We start from the raw sequence: 26,562 nt of genomic DNA, 5'->3' as shown, positions 1-26,562 counted from the left end.
CTCTTTCAAAGAGAACTGGGAAGGAAATACTACATAGGACGTATTTTCTCCCACCTAATTCCTCCTTCTGGTAATTTTTCATCACCAACAGTGGCAGTAGTGAATCTCTGAAGATTCTATTTAACAAATTGAAAAATGTACATTTATGTAATTGCATCATGCTCACTGCAAGTGAAAACAAAAAGAATGTTGCTGTCCCATTTTTGAGAGACACTGTAGTGGGAAGAGACTAGCAATTTATCATGGAAAATTAAGCTCATTCACCAAAGCTGAACCTCATTGCTCCACTAAATTCAGAACTATCAAGAAGTCAGGCTGATCTTCTAATGCTCTTCTAATTAGGCAGAGTAGGAGGACTTTAGTGTTGTTTAAAATGTCTCTATACAGCTGGGCACAGTGGCTCACACCTGTAATCCCAGCACTTTGGGAGGCCGAGGTGGGTGGATCACTTGAGGCCAGGAGTTTGAGACCAGCCTGACCAACATGGTGAAACCCCATCTCTACTAAAAATACAAAAATTAGCCAGGTGTGGTGGTGGGCGCCTGTAATCCCAGCTACTCAGGAGGCTGAGGCAGGAGAATCACTTGAACCTGGGAGGCGGAGGCTGCAGTGAACCGAGATTGTGCCACTGCACTCCAGCCTGGGCGGCAGAGAGAGACTCTATCTCAAAAAATAAATAAATTAAATAAATATATAAATAAAATGTATCTGTATTTTGGAAAGTGTGAAAATTTAAATAGATTCTTTAAAAGATGAATGTATACTAAGCACATCCAAATTTACGATCTAAAGCAAAGCCTTATTCTGTGCAAAGATCTGGAAACCTTTATCATCACCAAGCAGTGCAAGGCATGTGTGCCCAAAATTCTAGAAAAAATGATGGAGATCTCAGGTGCAAAGTGGCCTTTTTTTTTCAATGAAATCATTACACTTTTATGTCCATTATCTCTTATAAACTCACAATACTGAGCCTTCAAGCATGAAAATTCTTGGTCCCAAATTGGAGTGCACTTAGTAAAAAAGGCACCTACTATTTCCCATCTTGGGCCTTTTCTTCCAGGCCAACCACCTTAAAACCACATGCAAGGTCATGTATGGCAGAGCCCCTTCACATGGTGACAAGGTGGAGGGGTCTTGCTCCACCCACGTGTACCACCGACTGCTATATTTTGGCGGCAGTATGTTAAATCCTAGTATACAGCACCTAAGCATGAATTTCACTAAAACAAAAATACTTTGTGTTTATTTTTGAGAAAAATCAAGTGTCTTCTAGTATTTCTTTTGCTTTTTATATGCTTTGTCCATTTCTACATTTCTTATTGAATATAGAAATCGTAGTTTACATTTTTTGAATAGTGTTCATGTTCTACACACAGTACTAAGCATTTTAAATGTGTCACTTAATCCTCCCAATAACGTTACAAATTCGGTACTTTTATTATTCATATTTTAGATAAAATAAAGCTCAGAGAGATTTACAAATCTTCTAGGGCCACACCTCTAATAAGCAGCAAAGCTGTCACTCAAGCCATGTTCTGTCTAACTCCAAAGCCTCAGTGTTTTAAGACTTACCTAACATGTCTACTATTTGACCAATAAAATTGAAATAGATCAAATTATATACATTGAAATATACAGAGTACGAAACTCTCACTTTTAAAAATTATTATTACTTAGTATATTTATGAATCAAAGAGCAAGAAGTAACATTTCTATGGGCCTGACAAATAAGTCTTTGAAGAACACCTCAGGGATTGGTGGCAGGATTGGTGGTGGGTGGTGGTGGGATTGGTGGTTCGTGGTGGTGGGATTGGTGGTTGGTGGTGGGATTGGTGGTGGGATTGGGGGTGAGTGGTGGGATTAATGGTGGGATGGGTGGTGGATGGTGGGATTGGTGGCAGGATTGGTGGAGGGATGGGTGGCAGGATTGGTGGAGGGATGGGTGGTGGGATGGGTAGTGGGATTGGTGGTGGGATTGGTGGTGAGATTGGTGGTGGGATGGGTGGCGGGATGGGTGGTGGGTGGTGGGATGGGTGGCGGGATGGGTGGCGGGATGGGTGGCGGGATGGGTGGTGGGTGGTGGGATGGGTGGTGGGATTAGTGGTGGGATTGGTGGTGGGATGGGTGGTGGGATTGGTGGTGGGATTGGTCGTGGGTGGTGGGATTCGTAGTGGGATGGGTGGCGGGATGGGTGGCAGGATTGGTGGCGGGATGGGTGGCGGGATGGGTGGTGGGTGGTGGGATGGGTGGTGGGGTGGGTGGTGGGTGGTGGGATTGGTGGTGGGATGAGTGGTGGGATGGGTGGCAAGTGGTGGGATTGGTGGTGGGACTGGTGGTGGGTGGTGGGATGTGTGGTGGGATTGGGGGTGGGATGGGTGGTGGGATTGATGGTGGGTGGTGGGATTGGTGGTGGGATGGGTGGTGGGATGGGGGATGGGTGGTGGGATGGGTGATGGGTGGTGGGATGGGTGGTGGGATGGGTGGTGGGTGGTGGGATGGGTGGTGGGTGGTGGGATGGGTGGTGGGGTGGGTGGTAGGTGGTGGGATTGGTGGTGGGATGAGTGGTGGGATGGGTGGTGGGATGGGTGGCGGGTGGTGGGATTGGTGGTGGGATTGGTGGTGGGTGGTGGGATGGGTGGTGGGATGGGTGGTGGGTGGTGGGATGGGTGGTGGGATGGGTGGTGGGATTGGTGGTGGGTGGTGGGATGGGTGGTGGGATGGGTGGTGGGTGGTGGGATGGGTGGTGGGGTGGGTGGTGGGATGGGTGGTGGGGTGGGTGGTGGGTGGTGGGATGGGTGGTGGGATTGGTGGCAGTTGGTGGGATAGGTGGTGGTATTGGTGGTGGGATTGGTGGCGGTTGGTGGGATGGGTGGTGGGATTGGTGGTGGGTGGTGGGATTGGTGGTGGGATGGGTGGTGGGATTGGTGGTGGGTGGTGGGATTGGTGGTGGGATTGGTGGTGGGTGGTGGGATGGGTGGTGGGATGGGTGGCGGGTGGTGGGGTGGGATGGGTGGTGGGATTGGTGGTGGGTGATGGGATTGGTGGTGGGATTAGTGGTGGGTGGTAGGATTGGTGGTGGGATTGGTCGTGGGTGGCAGATTGGTGGTGGGATTGGTGGCGGGATTGGTGGTGGGATTGGTAGTGGGTGGTGGGATTGGTGGGATTGGTGGTGGGTGGCAGGATTGGTGGTTGGATTGGTGGTGGGTGGTGGGATTGGTGGTGAGATTGGTGGTGGGTGGCAGGATTGGTGGTGGGATTGGTGGTGGGTGGCGGGATTGGTGGTGAGATTGGTGGTGGGTGGCAGGATTGGTGGTGGGATTGGTGGTGGGATTGGTGGTGGGTGGCGGGATTGGTGGTGGGATTGGTGGTGGGTGGCGGGATTGGTGGTGGGATTGGTGTTGCAATTGGTGGTGGGATTGGTGGTGGGTGGTGGGTTGGAGGAGTGGGGTATTGTCTTCGTTTCTCTTTCTGTGGGGGAAGACCCACCCAGGGCCATTAGTCCTGTGCAGAGACCACACTCTGTTCTAATGGTCAGATTGGTCAGTGCTTGGATCCTACTAGTTAAATGTTGTGAATACCATCCCCGCTTTAACACGTCTCTATTCATAAAGTCACATGGCGGTGAAGCAGCTGATCATAGATCCTTCAAAATGAAAAGCCAAGATAAGACTCTGGATGAGATGCATCCAACACTTACCCATCAAAGCAGTGGGCAGCAGTGAGGACCCACTGGTGTCCTATGAGTGACCCTCCACACAGGTGCCTCTGAGCCGTCAGCTTCACCTGCAGGCTTACCTGCCAGGGCCACTCTCCCCAAGAAGAGTTTGTTCCTCCAACTATGCGTGCACTTGTTTTTGTTGTGCAGACTGAAAAGAGAGTGTTGACACTAATGGTTGGAATTAAAAGTGAATCAAAGTCCCTTCTAACCAAGGAGAACAAGACACATAATTCCTTAAGACTAAGCAAACTATCAACATGACAGACATTCCTTATAATTCCACGAAAAAGTGAGGTTACTCACCAGAGCTGTCCCCAGTGTTACACAATCTCAAAGAGTAACCAGAGCTCCCTTGTGTCCCATACGCAATCCTAGTTGGAGAACCATCCATAGATAATCTTAAGAAACACTTACACCTAGATGAAATGAACAGTAGAAAGAGTAAGCTTTCACAGGGGGAAAGAGAATATGAAATGGTCATGTCGACTGTCTTTGAAAAATAAAATTTCCTTTACTTCTCTTCCTTACAGTCTTCTGGGAGTAAAGAATAAGTGAAAAACTGACAGCGAATCATCTTTGTGCAAGTCTCTTGGCAAACATTCACTCCTTTAACGAAAGTCACATTCAATTCTTCTCCTCCAAAGTCAACTCCTGGGTAAATTTTAGAATGGCAGGGTTCTGTGTCAATTATAAACACAAAAAGATATCAAATGAGAAAAGCAATGAACGACATTTACACAAGTTTCTGTTACCTTGAGGATTGTTTTATCACTGTTGCTATTAAAAGTCATGAAATAGGTTACATTTTATGTAATATTATTATCAAGTCACATTACCAGGTAAAGTTCTTTTGCAGGTTAAAAGGCTATATCCAGATATGGTGTTTTCTTGAGGAGCAGAGGAACTTGGTGTGCCACTTTCAGATGTTTTAAGAAGACAAACATTTCTATTTTTTTTTTAAAAAAAAGCAAGAGAGAAAGAAATAAATTTGCGTTAAAGGCATTAGGCAAATACAAAAGTAGCTCACACCCAGAAAGCAACTCGGCAAATTTTATTCTTCTGGGAAACTCTCTTCACAGTAAATCCGACTACAGGACTCTAATAAATTGCAGAGATTAAATGTAAATCAAGCCACGACTCCCTCTGGAGAAAACTAATAGGCACAGACAACCTGAAAAGAGGACAATGATGAAGTTCCACCTTCTAACTGGAAAAACAAACAAACAAAAAAATCAAAGAACAAATTCTGGGAATTTATGCTGCCGATGATATTACATAACTAGACACCCTTCTCTTAGCTCCATGATGTGTGTAGAAGAGGGTGGGTTATCTGAGATAAAGACAGTGGGCCACAGCCTTGATCAGAATAAACAGGGCTCTAGTTTCTGAAACAAAGAGAAGAGGCAACAAGCTTAAGGGATATACTGCCAGCGAGTGGATTTTACTCCAAGCTAATACAAAATATGAAGATCATGTTTTCAATCTTCATTCAAAGGCGTCAGATCCTTCTTTTTTCTCATGGCTATTGCTTCCTTGATTCAATGGTAACATTTGTTTTAAAGTAAGAGAAGATAGGCAGAGAAGTCTGCTAATCTCTTAACTAATCTGCACCTGGCAGAACAGTACCTACTTAAACTGCAGGTTCAAGTGTTTTGAGGAAAATGAACGAAACTTTTAAGAACTCAGAGTATAAAAGTGATGAAAGTACAGCAGCAAGTGCTCCCCATGCATACTCGCCTTTGTGACTCGATTTTCCACGCATTTGTATAGAATGTAAAGAAGAGGCAGTTGGGGTGATAGGTGCAGATGGTTCGACACACAAAAGCATCTGGAGTGAGAACCCTGGCAACATCCACATCTGAGAACGCAAGATGCTGAAAGATGTTCATGTGGCAACCTGTGAACTCACAAAGAGAAGATGTTCCTTAGGAAATGACACGAGGCTAAATTTGCTTGTATTTTGTCACCATAGTTAACAAAAATTGTGACTTTATTATTCATAGTACTAAACATCTCAAGTGAAAAAATGTCCTGTAAAATATCTCCAAACTGTTTGCCATTTAGAGGAAGGCAAAATTGGTCTAAGGGGCAAATTCCTATTTCAGAGAAATAAAAGCTGTGCTCCCAGCTCCAGTCACCACCATTGCCAAATGCTTGCATTACTCAGCATGTGTTTACATTTCCTTTATATTACTCTGACTCTGAGGCCTTAGGAATGTAAGGGTTTTTTGTTGTATTTTCCTGAATATTATAAAAAAATTCTTTAATAAGAAGTGGTTAACAAAAATGCCTTGTGCCCATTAAAATTAGAACAGGAGACAATCCACTTTTATTATCATTACATTAATATGATCTTATAACTTAGTTTTATTTTAGTCGTGTTCATATCATTTATGTAGTTTACTAAATTTGATAACACACAATTCTATTGATACTCATTGGTCTACAGATTCAATGCACTCTCTTATCAAAATCCTGCTGACTTTTTGTTGCAGAAATTGACAACCATCCTAAAATTCATATGGAAATGCAAAAGATCCAGAATAACCAAATTAATCTTGAAAAAGAACAAAATAAAAGCACTCAGACTGTCTGAGTTCAAAACTTACTACAAAGTTATGGTAATCAAGACTGTGTGTAACTGGCATTAGGATAGACATATAGGTCATTGGGATAGAACTGATGGTCCAAAAATAAACTCTTACATTTATAGACAATTGATTTTGAAAAGGGTTTCAAGACAATGGAATAACTGAATATCCACATGCAAGAATTAAGTTGGATTCCTACTTTACACCATATACAAAATTTAATTCAAAATGCATCAAATGCCTAAATGTAAGAGCTAAAACTATAAACCTCTAAGAACAAATCATAAACAAAAATCTTCATAACCACGAATTAGGTTTTGGCGTTTTAGGTAAAGCACATGCAAGAATAAAGCCAAACTGGATTTCATCAAGTTTAAAAACTTTTGTGCTTCAAAGAACACTATCAGTAAAGTGAAAAGATGACCTGCAGATGCACAGAAAATTTTTGAAAATAATATATGTTATAAGAGTGTAGTATCCAGAGTATATAAAGAGCTCATACAACTCAACAATGAAAACAAAATAACCCAATTATTTTTAATGGCTAAAGGATTTAAACAGAGATTTTCCCAAAGAATTTATTCAAATTGAAAATAAGCACATGAAAAGATACACAACATTGTTAGTCATTAGGGAAATGCATATCAAAACCACAGTGAGACACCACTTCACACTGCCTAGAAAGGCAATAATAAAAAAGATAATAACAAGCGTTGTTAAGGTTGTAGAGAGATTGAAGCCCTCAATTGTTGCTGGTAAGAATGTAAAATTGTGTAGTTGCTCTCAAAAACAGTTTGGCAATTCATCAAAAAGTTAAACATGGAGTTACCCTATGATCCAGCAATTTTAATCCTAAGTACATACATAAGAGAATTTAAAATGCATGCCTACACAAAAACTGTTGTCCATAGCAGCATGATTCATAAGAGGCAAAAAAAAAAAAAAAATCCAGAAACAACTCAAGTGTTCATCAAACTAAGTATATAAACAAAATATGTTTTATTCATACAATAGAATATTATTTAGTCCTAAATAGGAACAAAGTACTGATATATGCTAGAGTACGAATGAGCCTTGAAAACACGCCAGGTGAAAAAAGCCAGATGCAAAATGTGCTGCACTGCATGATTCCATTTATGTAAAATGTCCTGAAGAGTCAAGTCCACCGACATGGAAAGTAGATGAGTGGTTGCCAGGGGATTGGAGGCGTAGGGAATGGAGAAAGACGGCCAATGGATACAGCCTTTCTTTTTTTTTAATTTTTTTTAATTTTTTTTTTTTTGTGAGACGGAGTCTCGCTCTGTCGCCCAGGCTGGAGTGCAGTGGCGCAATCTTGGCTCACTGCAAGCTCCGCCTCCCGGGTTCACGCCATTCTCCTGCCTCAGCCTCCCAAGTAGCTGGGACTACAGGCGTCTGCCACCACGCCTGGCTAATTTTTTTGTATCTTTAGTAGAGACAGGGTTTCACCGTGTTAGCCAGGATGGTCTCAATCTCCTGACCTCGTGATCCACCCGCCTCAGCCTCCCAAAGTGCTAGGATTACAGGCGTGAGCCACCATGCCTGGCCTGGATACAGCCTTTCTTTCGTGGTAATAAAAATGTTCTGGAACTAGATAGTGGTGATTGTTGTGCAATCAGGTGGATATACTAAAAACCACTGAGTTGTACACTTTCAAAGGATTAATTTTATGTTATCTAAATTAGATATCAAAAATGTTAAATCTACTATGAAAAACCAATATATGCCATATTAAAATACCAAACTCGATAGAAGGGATTCATGTAAAACAGACACATTATTTATATACATAAGAATTAAATTTTCTTAGTATTTTCAGCAGTTTCATAGTGGATTCTCAAACATCCTTCAAGTCTTCTTATAAAGTGCTACTAAGCCCCATCTTTTCCAATGTGTATGTATGATTCTAAGAACTTTACATTTATCCATGTTAAATGTCAGACCTCTGGGCCCAAGCCTGCATGTATACATCCAGATGGCCTGAAGTAATTGAAGAATCACAAAATAAGTGAAAATGGCTGGTTCCTGCCTTAACTGATGACATTACGTTGTGAAATTCCTTCTCCTGGCTCAGAAGTTCCCCCACTGAGCACCTTGTGACCCCCACCCCTGCCCGCCAGAGAACAACCCCCTTTGACTGTAATTTTCTACTACCTACCCAAATCCTATAAAACGGCCCCACCCCATCTCCCTTCACTGACTCTCTTTTCAGACTCAGCCTACCTGCACCCAGGTGATTAAAAAGCTTTATTGCTCACACAAAGCCTGTTTAGTGGTCTCTTCACATGGACGCACGTGACATTTGGTGCTGTGACTCAGATCAGGGGATCTCCCTTGGGAAATCAATCCCCTGTCCTCCTGCTCTTTGCTCCGTGAGAAAGATCCACCTATGACCTCTGGTCCTCAGACCAACAAGCCCAAGGAACAACTCACCGATTTTAAATTGGGTAAGCGGCCTCTTTTTACTCTCTTATCCAACCTCTCTCCCTATTCCTCAACCTCTTTCTCCTTTCAATCTTGGTGCCATCCTTCAATCTCTCTCTTCTCTTAATTTCAATTCCTTTCATTTTCTGGTAGAGACAGAGGAGACGCGTTTTCTCCGTGAACCCAAAACTCTGGTGCCAGTCATGGACTCGGGAAGATAGTCTTCCCTTGGTGTTTAATCACTGCAGTGACACCTGCTTGATTATTCATCCACGTTTCAGAAGTATCTGATCACCGCGCAAATGCCTGCCTTGATCCTTCACCCTTAGTGGCAAGCACCACTTTCCTGGGGAGTAAGCACCGCCACCCCTTCTCTCCGTGTCTCTACCCTCTCTTTTCTCTGGGCTTGCCTCCTTCACTATAGGCAACTTTCCACCCTCCATTCCTCCTTCTTCTCCCTTAGCTTATGTTCTCAAGATCTTAAAACCTCTTCAACTCACACCTGACGTAAAACCTAAATACCTTATTTTCTTCTGCAATGTTGCTTAACCCCAATACAAACTCGACAATGGTTCCAAATAGCCAGAAAACGGCACTTTCGATTTTTCCATCCTACAAGATCTAGATAATTCTTGTCGTAAAATGGGCAAACAGTCTGAGGTGCCTGACGTCCAGGCATTCTTTTACACATCGGTCCCTCCCTAGTCTCTATTCCCAATGCAACTCATCCCAAATCTTCCTTCTTTCCCTCCCGTCTGTCCCCTCAATCCCAACCCCAAGCATTGCTGAGTCTTTCCAATCTTCCTTTTCTATGGACCCATCTGACGTCTCCCCTCCTCCCCAGGCCACTCCTTGCCAGGCCAAGCCAGGTCCCAATTCTTCCTCAGCCTCTGCTCCTCCACCCTATAATCCTTCTATCACCTCCCCTTCTCACACCCAGTCCAGCTTACAGTTTCATTCCGTGACTCGCCCTCCGCCACCTGCCCAACAATTTCCTCTTAAAGAGGTGGCTGGAGCTAAAGGCATAGTCAAGATTAATGCTCCTTTTTCTTTATCCGACCTCTCCCAAATCAGTTAGTGTTTAGGCTCTTTTTCATCAAATATGAAAAACCCAGCCCAGTTCATGGCCCATTTGGCAGCAACCCTGAGACGCTTTACAGCCCTAGACCCAGAAGGGCCAGAATGCTGTCTTATTCTCAATATGCATTTTATCACCCACTCAGCTCCTGACATTTAAAAAAAAAAAAAAACTCCAAAAATTAGATTCCAGCCCTCAAACCCCAGTGGAGGGTAAATCCGTCCCCCTCTTAATTAATACAGAGGCTACCCACTCCACATTATGTTCTTTTCAAGGGCCTGTTTCCCTTGCCTCCATAACTATTGTAGGTATTGACAGCCAGGCTTCTAAACCTCTTAAAACTCCCCAACTCTGGTGCCAACTTGGACAATATTCTTTTATGCACTCCTTTTTAGTTATCCCCACCTGCCCAGCTCCCTTACTAGGTCGAGGCATTTTAACTCAATTATCTGCTTCCCTGACTGTTCTTAGGCCACAGCCACACCTCATTGCCACCCTTTTCTCCAGTTCAAAGCCTCCTTCACATCCTCCCCTTGTGTGTCCCTACCTTAATCCACAAGTATAGGACACCTCTGCTCCCTCCTTGGCAACTGATCATGCACCCCTTACCATCCCATTAAAACCTCATCACCCTTACCCCACTCAATGTCAATATCCCATCCCACAGCATGCTTTAAAAGGATTAAAGCCTGTTATCACTCACCTGTTACAGTGTGGCCTTTTGAAGCCTATAAACTCTCCTTACAATTCCCCCATTTTACCTGTCCAAAAACCAGACAAGCCTTACAGGTTAGTTCAGGATCTGCGCCTTATTAACCAAATTGTCTTGCCTACCCACCCCATGGAACCAAAGCCATATATTCTCCTATCCTCGATACCTCCCCCCACAACCCATTATTCTGTTCTGGATCTCAAACATGCTTTCTTTACTATTCCGTTGCACCCTTCATCCTAGCCTCTCTTCGCTTTCACTTGGACTGACCCATCAGCCTCAGCAACTTAACTGGGCTGTACTGCTGCAAGGCTTCGCGGACAGCCCCCATTACTTCAGTCAAGCCCAAATTTCTTCCTCATCCCTTACCTATCTCGGCATAATTCTTCATGAAAACACACGTGCTCTCCCTGCTGATAGTGTCTGGCTAATCTCCCAAACCCCAACCCCTTCTACAAAACAACTCCTTTTCTTCCTAGGCATGATTAGGCACTTCCGCCTTTGGATACCTAGTTTTACCATCCTGACTAAACCATTATATAAACTCACAAAAGCAAAGCTAGCTGACCCCATATATCCTAAATCCTTTAGCCACTCCTCTGGCCATTCCTTAAAAACAGCCCTAGAAGGTGCTCCCACACTAGCTCTCCCTACTCATCCCAACCCTTTTCATTACACACAGCCAAAGTACAGGGCCGTGCAGTCAAAATTCTTACACAAGAGCCAGGACTGCACCCTGTAGCCTTTCTGTCCAAACAACTTGACCTTACTGTTTTAGGCTGGCCCCTACCCCCATGACTGTATCTCTCTGATCCACCTGACATCCACTCCATTTCCCCATATTTCCTTCTTTCCTGTTCCTTACCCTGATCACACTTGGTTTATTGATGGCAGTTCCACCAGACCTAACTGCCACACACCAGTAAAGGCAGGCTATGCTATAGTATCTTCCACATCTATCATTGAGGCTACTGCTCTGCCCCGCTCCACTACCTCTCAGCAAGCTGAACTTATTGCCTTAACTCAGACCCTCACTCTTGCAAAGGAACTATGCGTCAATATTTATACTGACTCTAAATATGCCTTCCATATCCTGCACCACCATGCTCTTATATGGGCAGAAAGAGGTTTCCTCACTATGCAAGGGTCCTCCATCATTAATGCCTCTTTAATAAAAACTCTTCTCAAGAGTTTAATAAAACTCTTCTTTTATTTCCAAAGGAAGCTGAAGTCATTCACTGCAAGGGCCATCAAAAGGCATCAGACCCATTGCTCAGGGCAATGCCTATGCTGATAAGGTAGCTAAAAAAGCAGATAGCATTCCAACTTCTATCCCTCACGGCCAGTTTTACCTCCTCATTGGTCACTCCCATCTACACCCCCATTGAAACTTCCACCTATCAGTCTCTTCCCACACAAGGCAAATAGTTCTTGGACCAAGGAAAATATCTCCTTCCAGCCTCAGAGGCCCATTCTATTCTGTCATCATTTCATAAACTCTTCCATGTAAGTTACAAGCCGCTAGCCCGCCTCTTAAAACCTCTCTTTTCCCTTCCATCATAAAAATCTATCCTCAAAAAATAACTGCTCAGTGTTCCATCTGCTATTCTACTACTTCTCACGGATTATTCAGGCCCCCTCCCTTCCCTACACATCAAGCTTGGGGATTTGCCCCCACCCAGGACTGGAAAATTGACTTTACTCACATGCCCCGAGGCAGGAAACTAAAATACCTCTTGGTCTGGGTAGACACTTTCACTGGATGGGTAGAGGCCTTTCCCTCAGGGTCTGAGAAGGCCACTGTGGTCATTTCTTCCCTTCTGTAAGACATAATTCCTCGGTTTGGCCTTCCCACCTCTATACAATCCGATAATGGACCGGCCTTTATTAGTCAAATCACCCAAGCAGTTTCTCAGGCTCTTGGTATTCAGTAAAACCTTCATACCCCTTACCATCCTCAATCTTCAGGAAAGGTAGAACAGACTAATGGTCTTTTAAAAACACACCTCACCAAGCTCAGCCTCCAACTTAAAAAGGAGGACTCTCTGAAGGATAGAGCCCAAAAACCAACCAAGCAAGTAATTACACTGAACCCCCTTAGGCACTCTCTAATTAGATGTCCTGGGTCCTCTGAATTCTTAGTCCTTTAATACCTGTTTTTCTCCTTCTCTTATTCAGACCTTGTGTCTTCCATTTAGTTTCTCAATTCATACAAAACCGTATCCAGGCCATCACCAATCATTCTATATGACAAATGCTGCTTCTAACAACCCCACAATATCACCCCTTACCACAAAATCTTCCTTCAGCTCAATCTCTCCCACCGTAGGTTCCCATGCAGCCCCTAATCCTGCTAGAAGCAGTCCTGAGAAACATCGCCCATTATCTCTCCATACCACCCCCCAAAACTTTCGCCACCCCAACACTTTACCACTATTTCGTTTTCTTTTTCTTATTAATATAAGAAGACAGGAATGTCAGGCCTCTGGGCCGAAGCCTGCATGTATACATCCAGATGGCCTGAAGTAACTGAAGAATGACAAAAGAAGTGAAAATGGCTGGTTCCTGCCTTAACTGATGACATTACCTTGTGAAATTCCTTCTCCTGGCTCAGAAGCTCCCCCACTGAGCACCTTGTGACCCCCACCCCTGCCCGCCAGAGAACAACCCCCTTTGAATGTAATTTTCTACTACCTACCCAAATCCTATAAAACGTTCCCACCCCATCTCCCTTCACTGACTCTCTTTTTGGACTCAGCCTGCCTGCACCCAGGTGATTAAAAAGCTTTATTGCTCACACAAAGCCTGTTTAGTGGTCTCTTCACACGGACACACATGACACTAAATATATGCAATACTTCAGCCCAATGTCCTAACCTGTTAAAATTGTTTTTACTTTGCTTTTCCTATCTAACATGTTGGGCACTATTTATAGATATTTTGGCCAAGCAACCAGTTGATTTCTAGGACATTCTCTATTTCAAGTACGCCATCTGGTTAGCCTCCGAACAGAAACCATGATGTTGCTTCCCCTAATTGCAATTTTATCAACCAGGTTCATTTATCAGACTTTCTTCCCCAGAGGTGATAAAAATAAAAAAACCTTTTTTTTCCAATTTAAGTTCTCCTCCTTTTGGCTTGAAAATATGTTTACCATCTCAACTGATAAATTAATAAGTCACATGGTAGGAATTTTCCATGTCATAGTTGCAAATGGTTTTGTTAAATTAACTGAAGAAACGTGGTTACCCTGACATCTCTCAAGATCTATGCAGGAAGATGGACCGCAAGAGAAGGAAATCTGTAAATATAATGCATTCATATGTGTGGAGACGCAGGAGCCTTTAAAACACCATTAAATCCATTAAAAAAACAAAAGGGGGAGTGAGCACTGTGAAATTTGTGTGACCCAAGGGTCAAGTTCTGGTTCAGCTCATCAGCTATGTGACCCCGAGCACCTTCGCTTCTACCCTCCTTCTGGGAGCCTTCGGGGTTTTGTTTGTAAAATTAGGAAAATCCTTGGTGAAACTAAGGACAAATCTGTAGTGATGACTACAGATCATCCCTAACTTAGGAATCTCATTTGGGCAGTTAGGCCAAGAGACAGCCCTACTCTAGGTTTAGGAGGCATGTGGCTACTGGGTGTTCCCTGAGGAACGGGGACCACGTACTCCGTGAAAAGCCATGCCCTTAGCAGCTCAAAACACTGCCTGAAACAGCCAGATTTTTATCAGTCTGTAAAGGCCATTTGATCAGATTAAATCACATGTGAACTCAATGCAATTTCACAAGAAAGCAAGTACACAGATGAGCCATCCAGGGTGCTCTCCCAGGTGTGGACAGCAGCTGTGACAGCCCAGAGCCACAGCATGAGCTTGCCTGTTCCCTGGGTAAGTGCAGCAAATCCTTCTAGCAACAGGGCTGGGTACAGAATAGAGCATGTTTGCATCGAGTCCTGCCTCCTGGCAGCCTTCAAAAACTCTCCCGGAAAAAAATAATATGAACGTTAAAATTAAATCACCATTACACGTGAACCTGGCACACACCATGGAGAAGGTGTGCTGTCGCAAAGAGGAGAAAGGAAAATAGACACCTTGTAACCAACCTTCCCAATCTTCCACAGGGAAATCCTAGCCCAGCACCCAATACAGGGCCAGGCACAGAGCCATCAGCCAGTACTGCGGAGAACTGGCCGTAAGGGATTTGCTTTTAGTAACATCTTGTCATTAACATCCTGATATGCTAAATGAGGTGGAATGTCATGGCAATTTTCTGGATAATTCCATTGAAATTACCTTTATGTGTGAAATGACAGAGTTTTATTTCCCTACCTCTGGTAGAGTCATTTCACTACACACGGACACAACCAAGAAATGACCTTACAGTTTTGCTACAATATCACTGTACCTATAACTATAACAATACCACTGTACCTATAACTATAACAATATCACTGTCCTATAACTATATTACTGTACCTATAACTATACCACTGTAACTATAACGATATCACTATACCTGTAACTATGACTATATCACTGTACCTATAACAATATCACTGTACCTTTAACTATAACTATACCAGTGTAACTATAACAATATCACTGTCCTATAACAATATCACTGTCCTATAACTATATCACTGTACCTATAACTATAACAATATCACTGTTCTATAACTATAACAATATCACTGTCCTATAACTATATTACTGTACCTATAACTATACCACTGTAACTATAATATCACTATACCTGTAACTATGACTATATCACTGTACCTATAACAATATCACTGTACCTTTAACTATAACTATACCAGTGTAACTATAACGATATCACTGTCCTATAACAATATCACTGTCCTATAACTATATCACTGTACCTATAACTATAACAATATCACTGTCCTGTAACTATAACAATGTCACTGTCCTATAACTATATTACTGTACCTATAACTATACCACTGTAACTATAACGATATCACTATACCTGTAACTATGACTATATCACTATACCTATAACAATATCACTGTACTTTTAACTATACCAGTGTAACTATAACAATATCACTGTCCTATATCACTGTACCTATAACTATAACAATATCACTGTACTAGTTTCCTATAACTGCTGCTCTAGGGGCATAACTACAAACTTAGTGGTTAAAAACAACACAAATTTATTATCTTACTGTTCCAGAGACTGGGTCTTACTGGGCTAAAATGAAGACATCAGCAGGGCTTGTTCCTCCAGGACGCTCCACAGGGAACCTGTTTCCTTGCCCTTTTCATCTTCTAGAGGCCACCTGCAATCCTTGGCTCATGGGCCTCCACCTTCAAAGCCAGCAGTGTAGACCTTCAAACCTCTCTGCCTGGCTCTGACCCTTCTGCAGTGTAGACCTTCAAACCTCTCTCCCTGGCTCTGACCCTTCCGCCTCTCTCTTTTTCTTATTAGCCTTGTGAGCACTCAGCCCTGTGAGTACATTGGGCCCGTCCAGAAAATCCAGAGTAAACGCCCCATCTCAAAGCCCTTAACTGAATCCCATTGACAGAAACGCCATTGCCAGCTATGGGAACACACGCACAGGTCCCAGGGCTCAGCACAGGGACGTCTCTGGGGGCTCCTATTCCACCTACTACAATCACAAAGTGAAGTAGTCCTACAATTACCAATTTCTGAAAGGGCACAGGGCTTCAGTGAGAATCCAGATTCCACGTTACTCAGCACCTTTATAGCGGTAGGTGTTCCTCCGGGACTGTATTTTAACAGGCAATTGTTCCTGAATGGGAAGAAAACAGGTTACTTTGCTTCCTGCACTTTGAGGGGCAGGAAGCAGTGCAGGTAACAGTTAGTATTCAAATGCACAGTGGAAAAACAATGACCCTGATAATGAGTGGGTTAGGGGTGTGCATTATTAATCAAATGGACATCCTTCCCCTCGCAAAGGGGTAAAGGGAAAGTTAGGGTGAGAATGAGGCGGGAGACACCGTGACACTAAACCCTCATTCTATAAGCAAGGCCTATGTGTGGGGCAAATGGAACTTACTCGCTTCAGGAAAAATGACACCAAAATTGAGTAGAGAGTGGAGTGATCGACAGTAGAGACTGGGAAGGTGATAGAGAGGTGGGAAGGCGGCGGGTGTTGAAAAATTGCTTAGTGGGTACAATGTACATGACTCCAGTGATGGATATACCAAAAGCCCAGACTTTACCACTGTACAATACATCAAGGTAACAAAATTACACTTGCACCCCATACATCTATGCAAATAAAAATAAGATTTAAAAATGAGGAAAAATTCACAAGTTAATATCAAATTGTGATTAGCTCTATGAATGAAATAAACAGAGCTGAGTGTGACTTAAGAGAATGCTCAGAAATGGCCTTTTGGAGGGGATGGTATTTCAGGAAAGACCTGAAAGAATCAGCCTTGGAGAAGTAGGGAACGAGGATGCCAGGCTTTGAAGATGGGGTACAACTACATGGCAGGGGAAAAGAGTACAGAAACAAACGAAATTAAGTGAATTATTTAATTAAAAAATGAAGGGCCAGGTGCGATGGCTCATGCCTGTAATCCCAGCGCTTTGGGAGGCCGAGGTGGGAGGATCACCAGATCATGAGTTCGAGACCAGCCTGAGCAACATGATAAAACCCCGTCTCTACAAAAAATACAAAAATTAGCCGGGCGTGGTGGCGGGCACCTGTAGTCCCAGCTACTCGGGAGGCTGAGGAAGGAGAATTGCTTGAAACCGGGAAGCGGAGGTTGCAGTGAGCCAAGATTGCGCCACTGCACTCCAGCCTGGGCAACAGAGCGAGACTCTGTTTCAAAAAAAAAAAAAAAATGAAGATAAAAAAATAAAATAGAATAAGTAAATAAGGAAAGTGGCTAGGAGCAAAAGCCCTGTTTGGTTTTTAATTAGAGAACAAAAGAGGTTATGAAGAATACAGTGAAATCCTGGAGGCACCAATATAAAGAACAAATACCATGAATTGTACTCACCGGTACTCCGCATTGTGAAATGTTTGCGTGGCATATGAAAAAAACTGGCAGCGAATGTTATTGGTGCACCTTTTCTGGCATTCTTCAACACTGCTAACCTTAGATACATTAAAATTGACTCCTCTCATATCAATTCCTTTATAAATGTCTCGGTGGCAAGCTGTACAAGAAAAATACATAGAGCAAATACAGTCCATTTTCTTTCTAATGGTAGATTAGATACCCACTACCATTTGGGCTGGTAGTTTAGAAGGATAATAGCCCAGTTTTGGTAACTGCTATATTAATTAAGGGATTTAAAATTTTTATTATGTCCATAAGTTATCAAACTATGCTTGAAATAAATACAATCCAATATTTTCCCTAAAGCACTAGCTTTGAAATTGGGTTACTTCGCTTCTTAAACTGCAAGATGCATGCAGCAATACAGGTAAATTTCACGTTGAAGTTATCAGTCAGCAGTAGGAAATAAGGCAATAATAATGAGGACACTGATAATGTGTGCTGAGGTTTGCATTATTAAAGAAACTGATGTGCCTTTGACCTTTTGCATTGAATGAAGGAGCTTCTCTTTCTCCCAGTGTTATTTCTCTGCTTTCGACTTCTCCTGTCTGATTACAAATTGCATCTGGATCAATCATTACAAAATGTGGAGAGTTGTTGTTTACCCATGACAAAACCACTTTCATTCTTGCTTTAAAATAGTGTTAACTTCTATTTAAGCAACTTTTTCATTGAGATTTGTCTTACTTGCAAAAGATATAGATAATTCTTTTCACAGACAGTGAAGCAAAATTAGGCTCTTGTTTTTAAAGATACAAATTTCCTAGTTAGACTTTTGGTTGAGGAAGTAATGTAACCAGAAGTATAAACCATATACTTTTTTAAAGTTTTATTTTAAAGTGGAATAAACCATAATCTAAGAAGTATGGTTGAAATCATAAAACTAAATTTAAGGGTGGGAAAGACAGAAAATATACAAACTGTCAGGAAAACAATATGACAATATGTTGAGCTGGGTAGGGAGGTGGTACAGAGGTGGATTATTCACTGTGGTTCTTAAACACAGGAATTTGCAGATTGTAGAAATGAAATCTCTTTCCAATTTTTCTGCATGTGAGAAAAGAATAGGCTAAGAGTTGGGATAGGACTCTTACAAATAAAAAGTTTTTAAGTGTTCATATGAAAGCTCTAAATGCTTTTGACTAGAATTGTTCTTGAGTGTAGAGATTTTATGTACTTGGGAACAATTTTTCACTTTCAGATGATGAAGTTAGGGAAAAAAACATTAAAAGCAAGCTAAGTGAGTAACATGGAGTTTTAGAATACATTAACAATAACAGGAATATTGAGAAAGGCACAACATTACTTTTTCTTTAAATTTAGCTACAAGATACAACAATCGGAAATAGCACTTACTCGAATAATTTATACCAAATTAGATTAACATACAAATTGATCTTTTAAAATAAGAAATGTACTCCACCTCAGGTAGACTACACCTATTATACTGGCTAAGTCAGGCCCATATTTATAATGAAGGCATTGCCATCCTTTGATAACTGGTTAGAATGCAAACAGCAGGCTCAAAGTGTGTATGTAGCGAAGGGGTGATATCAATGAGGGAGGAAAGGATGACAAATTTAAAAACATCTGAAATTTGAACCTACAAAATTAATTGTGCATAATGAAAATAAAATAGTAATGATATATAGTCATACGTAGAATAACAGCACAGTTATTTTAAGATTCTGACAACCCATCAGTTGAATCTTTTCAGCACTTTTCACTTTCTGATCAGTCCCAGTCATGTTTGAGAAATAGTTCATTTGTCTTCAATTTATTAGGATAGCGTTGGAAACTGTTTCCCAAGACATCAGTAGCTTCAGATGTTAGAATCAAAGTTCTCTAGCATCCTAGTCCTCAAGTTTCCTTTAAGAAGTATTATTCTTAACAAGATTTGCAGAATTCAGTTCTTCAATTTGGGCCTAATGGTATATCACAGAGTTTCTTGATGTCAGCACTGTGGACATTTTGGGCCAGAAAATTATTTGCTGTGGAGGACTGCCCTGTGCCTTGTAGAACGTTGGGCAGCATTCAAACATTCTGGCCTCTACTTAGTAAATGCTAATAGCGTACTCCCTAGTTGTAGCCACCAAAAATGTCCCCAGACATTGTCAAATGTCCCCTAATGGAAGAGACAAAATCACTGCTGGTTGAGAATCACTGATATAAAAATTACCCTCAAGTGAACCTGAGAGAGATGTTCCCTTGTGTTTTCTTAACAATTCTTATCTGGAAACAAGGAGACACGATTATTTGGATTCATTTTCTGCAAATCTTACACTTGAGTGCTAGCCTCATAAATAATAGAGGCTCATTAAGCATGTGTTGTGTTGATTGATAAAGACAACAGAAGTGTCCAGATGAATATAGGTCCCCCTTTTGTGTCCAGAATACTGCCGCATCTCCTGTCTTTATGAGTGATGCCTTCCAAAAGGCTGTAGCAGTACAAACTTTGAGCAAAAGCTGCTCTAAGGGAGATCCAATATTAACTCAAATGTAGCTAAGAAATTCGCAACTTACCACTTATTTGATGACCACATTGCTTCAAGGAATGTCCAGAAATTGCACCTGTTCGATGTACTTTTGGCAGGGTTCCTGTAACACTATCTTTCAAGAAGCAACCAAACCTGTTTTAAAAGTACCTTTACTTAGGAAGTAGAATAAACAAACATACATTGAGGAAATGTCTAGCATTTTCTATACACTAACAAATAAAACCAGGAATAAGGAAAATAATATAGCTTCCCCAATACTTGCTGGAAAGGACACTCTTAGAGGTAATTTTATAACATCCCCATAATATCTAACTGCAGCATTGCATTTTCTTTATACTCACATTTTTTAAGTACAGGAAGTAAACCATATTAAAGAGTTAATGATTTTTCCTGTGTTCTTAAACTTTCAGGCAACTATGTCCTCAATTGGTAATTATTTTTGCAAATACTTTCATTTACTTAAAAAGTTAACTTAGTGATAAGAGCTGGATTTGTATATCGTGTTCATCTTTCTTAACTCCTTGTAGTCTGCACTTAATGGAAGACTTCCCTCTGTCTTAAATGTCCACCTTCATGTTAATTTCATTATTTATAAGAATTCTAGAACCTACCTCCACCTTTAATATGATGATCCTCACATACAATCTGAGTTTTCTCTACAAGTTTAACATGTAGAATCAGAGAATGACTGTCCAATTTCTAGTTGGTAAACTCACATAGAGTGAAGATGAGAAAAGAGTTATGAATATGGAAATGGGAACAACAAAGAAAAGCTTACTGTGGATATTAATCAAAAGGAAAAATCATTAAGATGAAACTGTGGCTCGTGATTAATAAGCATCTCTCTGACCTAATAAAAATTGTAATTATGGCCGAGTGCAGTGGCTCACGCCTATAGTCCCAACACTTTAGGAGGTGGAGGCAGGAGGATCACAAGGTCAGGAGTTCAAGGCCAGCCTGGCCAATATGGTGAAACCCTGTCTCTACTAAAACTACAAAAATTAGCCAGACATGGTGGTGCGTGCCTGTAGTCCCAGCTACTTGGGAGGCTGAGGCAGGAGAATCGCTTGAACCTGGGAGGTGGAAGTTGCAGTGGGCTGAGATCGTGCCACTGCACTCCAGCCTGGGCTACAAAGTGAGACTCCATCACCAAAAAAAAAAAAAAAAATTGTTAGTACTATTTTTCCAATACTTTTACAAATTTCCAGTTAATAATACAAATTCACACAAGCACAAGCACACAAACACACACACAGCATACACAGCATCATGCCATAGGTGCCCAAACTGGCTCACTATAGGGACCATTTAGATCTGCCCTGTCCCAAAATCACAAGTTCTAGATCTTTCTCAATTATATTCTTAGCAAAATGCTTGTCTTATGTTATTTTCTTCGGACTGAGCTATCCACTAATGTGATCATGGGTCACGCAGTTAAATCTGTTTCTTTATTCAGATGAAATGTTCACCTGTTAGACTCTTTCTTGAGACAATCTCTTAGCCCAACAATGTTCAAGCATTTTGAGGCTTGAAAATGACTAGCTTCTACTACTTTAAATAAACACAGTGATTGTTTAAAATGCAGATTTCTGGTCACAAGAAACTTTGGTTCAGCAAATCTGGGTTGTGGCCTAGGAATCTGCATTTGTAAGAACCACTTGAAGGGATTTTGCTGAAGCTGGTCTTTGAATCCTGTTTGAGAAAGAACTCTCACTTATACTACACCTTTTTGCACAAAACTGATTCAGTTTTGAAAAATGCCTTCTCCAATAATGAAATATCAACTTTTACCTTTTCTCCATGTCATTGATTGAACTTGCTGGAAGAAAACTGAATAGCAAACACCTTGGGTGGAATGTGCACATCATTTGGCAATATTGGGCATTTGGGGTGTACATGGAAGCTACATCCCCACCTCTGAAGAAGGTATTTTCATAGAGTTGAGTCAGACATCCTGGGATAGAACCATAAAAATTAATTTGGGATAATTCAAATAATACTTTTAATAAAAAGATATCTGCTTTCTTAACTTCTCCCACTAACTACTCGAAGACCTGTATAACTCTAATTATGCTGAGAAAATAAAATATATTAAGGCAACTATTTGAACAATGTATAGTGTTATTTAATTTTCTGGGTACTTCTGTATAAAAAATTGGCTTATTTCCATTAAATTGCACAATAATTTGCACATAAATTCTCCACAATAAAATAAAATCCTAACTTAGTTTTTCCCTGTTGCTACGAAAATATCATGCCTTAAGAAGAATAATATTTCCTCTATTTTCAAAACACTTTTGTAACAAATATCTCCACCAGCTTCTCACAATTCTGTAAGGGAAGTTAGAGGCAGGCTTTGTTATCTGCATCTTGATTATGTTTTTTAAAAGAAAGTTAAATAACGGAGTCTCAGGGCACACAGACTTGCCCAAGATCCACACAGTTAGTGAAAGTTCTGTGACAGTCACCCAGCCCTGACTCCCAATCCTGTGTTCTTTTCTAGCATGCAATGCTAAATATTGTTCCTCATCTCAGTATGATTCAAACAAACTGACAATATTTTTTATTCATTTTTAAGACAGTTTAAGCAAATGCATGCGTATGCTAAACTGAAAAAACTATTTGCTGTTTGGAATTATTCCCAGCTCTAAAATACACTGCACCCCACATATTATTAGAGAATTAGGTATCTTTACTGGCTTTAATTTGTAAATTTGGATTTACCCGGAAAGACTGTCTTTGAAATCTGGTTAATAAGCTTTCCTGTTCAGGTAGCACATTCATTTCAGTTGTCAACTGACCATTAACCATGGCTATTCCAATGACAACCTGTCCATTCCCTGGGGCAGTAGTTACTCTTCAATTTAAATAGTACCTATTTTGTATTGCCTTTGAGGGAATGGACAGCTTAGACCACGTGCATTTTATTAAGCACTGGAGAGTGCCATCTTCTCTGCGCTATCCTACCTCCTTGGGATTCTGGCCCTGAGCCCCATTATGACCACCCAACCCAGCAAGACTGCTTCTCTCCCTCTCAGTGGTGTGACCAAGATGACCACCTCTTGGGTAAGGTTTATATTTGGAAAGAGCACAGATCTCTTCAAGTGGAAGGTTTTGGGAATACAAGTGTATTGCCTAGATTTCATGTATGCACAAAACATGGAGGAGTTGGTTTAGTGACAATACTAGTTACAAAAGGCCTATTTTTTTCAGACGGTTGGTGGTTTTGACTGACTCATAATTATCAAGCAGTCACTCCTCTTCTAGCCCCCAGTTCGCATGCGAGGATGCACACAATGGCAGGTCCTGGCCCAGAGCTTCTCATTCTGCAACTGAGCCTCTGTGAACTGCCATGTGACAGTCAGGGAAGGGAGTGACTAGAAAGACACCGACTTTGTTGCTGAGTGGAAAGAAACTTCTAGTAGGTGTTCTTGCTTATCCTCGTAAGTGGGTGATCATGATGATAATGATGACCACGACAATGATAGCTGTGTCTGTGCTGTATTTGGGAGCATATGTAAAGCACTATTATAGAATTTATCTCATAATGATGGTGGCTTTCAGAGCTTTTACATGGGCCCCCATTGTCCATGGACTTTGGGCAGGTTCTTCAGTCTTGTTTAACAATTCCATAAACAATAATGAGAAGAAAAGTACTCTAATTTTAAAGAATTAGATGACAAACATGAACAGATAATTTACAAAAGAAATAGAAGTGATTAGTAAGTATATGAAAATGGGAAGAATCACAAATATAGGCAAGTTAAAACAACTAGAAGCCATTTTATCCATGAGATTAGCAAAAATGAAAAATTAAATAACCAGTGTTTGTATACTGGTTTTGACTGCAAATGACGGAAAACCTAGTACAAAGTGGCTTGAAAACAAATGAAATCTATTGGTTCAGGAGCCAAAAAGCCCACGGTGAATCTGGCTTAAAAAGTAAGTGGACATTGTGCTCAACTGATAGCATCAGTGGACAGTGTGTCTCCTTCCACTTGCTCCAGTCTTGGTGTTACCATTACTCTCAAGCTCCACGTAGTAGCAAAATAGTACCGACAACTCAGGCCTCTGTATTCTCTTATGTTTCAAGTCAAATTGGAAAAAAAAACATAAAAGTCTTATTTCTAGATGTCTAAACAAAAGCTTCGTTGCAAGATGTTGGCTCTGATTGGGTCACTACAGCCAGGAAGATGTGTGCACTTTCTGGTTCAGCAGAAGAATCAGGGTCACCAGAACCACATGGACCAAAACTGAGAGGCAGTAACTCTGCAGAGATAAATTAGGACACTGTTTCCAGAAAGATAAATATGTCAGGATGCAAAGCAACAGAAGCCTGTCAGAGTTGGCCTAAGTGGGGTAAACGAGCACTCTTACTAGCTGGTAGAAAAAGTCAACTAGGGAGTAACCTTTCTGAAAGATAATTTCATGATGGGACACCATAAAACCTTCAAAAATATTCATACCTTTGAATCCAGTATTTTTATTTCAAAAAATGTATTCTACAGAAATAACTGAACAAGTGCATAAGAATGTGTACACAAAAATACCATAAAAAGAGAAGAATAGCAAGCTCCAAAATATATTACTTATTTGCACCAAAAGATAGCTATAAGTGGAAAATGCAAGTCAAAGAGTGTCCATAGTTAATAACTCTTTTTTGTGAAATGTGCAAATAGGCATATGTAGAAAAATATCTGAAAGACTAAACAAAAGATGTTTAATGATGAATGTTTCTGAATTTGGGGACTACATGCAATATGCAGTTTCTAAAGTTTTGCTTGTTTACATCCCTAATTTTCCTAGCCATAATCATGATTTATTTTGCCAAAAAACAAAACAAAACAAAAAAAAGAAAAACCCCCTGGAGCTGGCCGTGGTTCCCAGTGTTTCTGGCTTATGCTCCTTCTCACCTTTCAGTGGATTTGCACATGGGTTTGTATATTACGGTTTAGAAAAGCAATCACGGTTGAGGGACAGACACAGGGGAGTTGTGATTTAGGGGGAATAAAAGCCTTTTTTCCTGGAAAAAAAAGTCTCTTTATGAATGTAAACCTTACCTATAGATGTTTATTGTAGCCATACATCTGAGAGGAAAGTTAAATACTCATTGTGGTGTGGCCCTCTTAAGTCACTGTAGACCAGAATCATGCCTTGTGGGGACACAGAGAAAACTCCCTCTACAATGATTAATGAAATGTCCAGAATCATTTTTATTCTCCAAAAATTAATGAAATTAATAGAGAAATAAGATCTAAATCTGGTGTTGAAAGCTATTCACCTAGAACTATCCAAATGCATGGTTTGCTAAGTTAAATTTAAACCAGTTACTTTCATTTTTGAAATAGTTCCCTAGCGGTCCAGAGTAAAACTATGTATCGTGTACCTAACAGACACTTGGATTGGACCCAGACACTATAAAATGCCTAGCACTCTTTTGAATTTTCAGATAAAGTTTAATTTTTTAATGTTGATAATAAAAATAGAGGACTAATTTTTTTCGTTTTGAGTTTTGCTTTGCAGAGTGTCATCTGCGAACAGAAGTTTTTGTTAACACAAGTCCCAAGACATTCCTACTTCTGAGCTCCTTCCTCTAGTCTGTAATGTATGTCTAGAGCAATATATCTGACAAGTGGTCCTTGTTCTGGAACATTAAATAGACATATGTCCTGAATCACCAGGGACAATCTCCATCCCCTAAGTTGTATGTTCAATAGCTTTCTCCAGGGGTGGTGCCACTTGCTTGGCTACTCCTGTCTTAGCCTGAATTTCATGTTTTATAGATAATTCACTTACCACAGGAAACTGTAGCAAACAAGGAAATGAAATAAGTTGCTTGCTTGAATAAAATCATTCTAAAAAAGAAAATAATACATAACTCTGCTGGTTTTAGACCACATTTAACATAAATCTTAATTTAAGGTGATTTAGATTTTCTTGTAAATGTCTGAATTGCAAGACAAAGCACACAATTACTGGTATAGAAAACAGGGGTTTTTTTTTGTACATTTGTGTCTAGGGAGTTGGAAAATTTATAATGCTTCCCAAGACACAAATTGAGACCTCCAGACTACTGTTGTGTTTATTGTTGACTGGCCAACTCTGTGGCCAATGTTGGAAAGGGAATTGGTAGAGAGAGAGTAAACAATTATGAAACCTCTTGATTTGGGCAAAAACAAAATTAATAAATAATGGCAATAATGTCAGTCCAAAAATCCCTATGAAAACCTCTGAAAATATTAAAGCCCATTTAAAAATTTTAAATCAATCAAATATTCTTTCTGATTTAAAATCATCTTACATTTAAATATTTCTACATAAAGGAACATTATCTATACTCTCTACATACTCAGGAAATTAGAATATAAATGACTAATTTTCTCATAAAGTAAAAAATTATACTTTAAAAATTATAGTTTATTTGGAAACAATCAGAATAATAGAAATTTGCTA

At 40.8% G+C, this 26,562-nt stretch overlaps 1 protein-coding gene across 6 annotated transcripts in view; it reads right to left on the bottom strand.

Annotated features, from left to right (window-relative positions):
• KLKB1 (kallikrein B1) overlaps nt 1–26,562 on the bottom strand; it is a 48,994-nt gene that overhangs the window by 3,869 nt on the left and 18,563 nt on the right. For 2 of the 6 annotated variants that reach the window (XM_054553294.2, XM_054553293.2), the window contains 10 exons: nt 25,906–25,964; nt 21,901–22,063; nt 20,135–20,241; nt 17,549–17,708; nt 16,217–16,326; nt 5,456–5,615; nt 4,555–4,664; nt 4,234–4,396; nt 4,022–4,134; nt 3,698–3,866 (listed from right to left, as the gene is read on the bottom strand). In XM_054553294.2, the coding sequence (XP_054409269.1) occupies nt 3,698–3,866; nt 4,022–4,134; nt 4,234–4,396; nt 4,555–4,664; nt 5,456–5,615; nt 16,217–16,326; nt 17,549–17,708; nt 20,135–20,241; nt 21,901–22,063; nt 25,906–25,963 (1,313 nt within the window). In that variant the 5' untranslated portion in view covers nt 25,964. 6 annotated transcript variants of the gene reach the window in all.

Source organism: Pongo abelii, chromosome 3 (assembly GCF_028885655.2).
Source record: "Pongo abelii isolate AG06213 chromosome 3, NHGRI_mPonAbe1-v2.0_pri, whole genome shotgun sequence".
Lineage (NCBI taxonomy): Eukaryota > Metazoa > Chordata > Mammalia > Primates > Hominidae > Pongo > Pongo abelii.
Note: the sequence above shows the minus strand (reverse complement) of the source record. Positions and strands in the feature narration are given on the sequence as shown.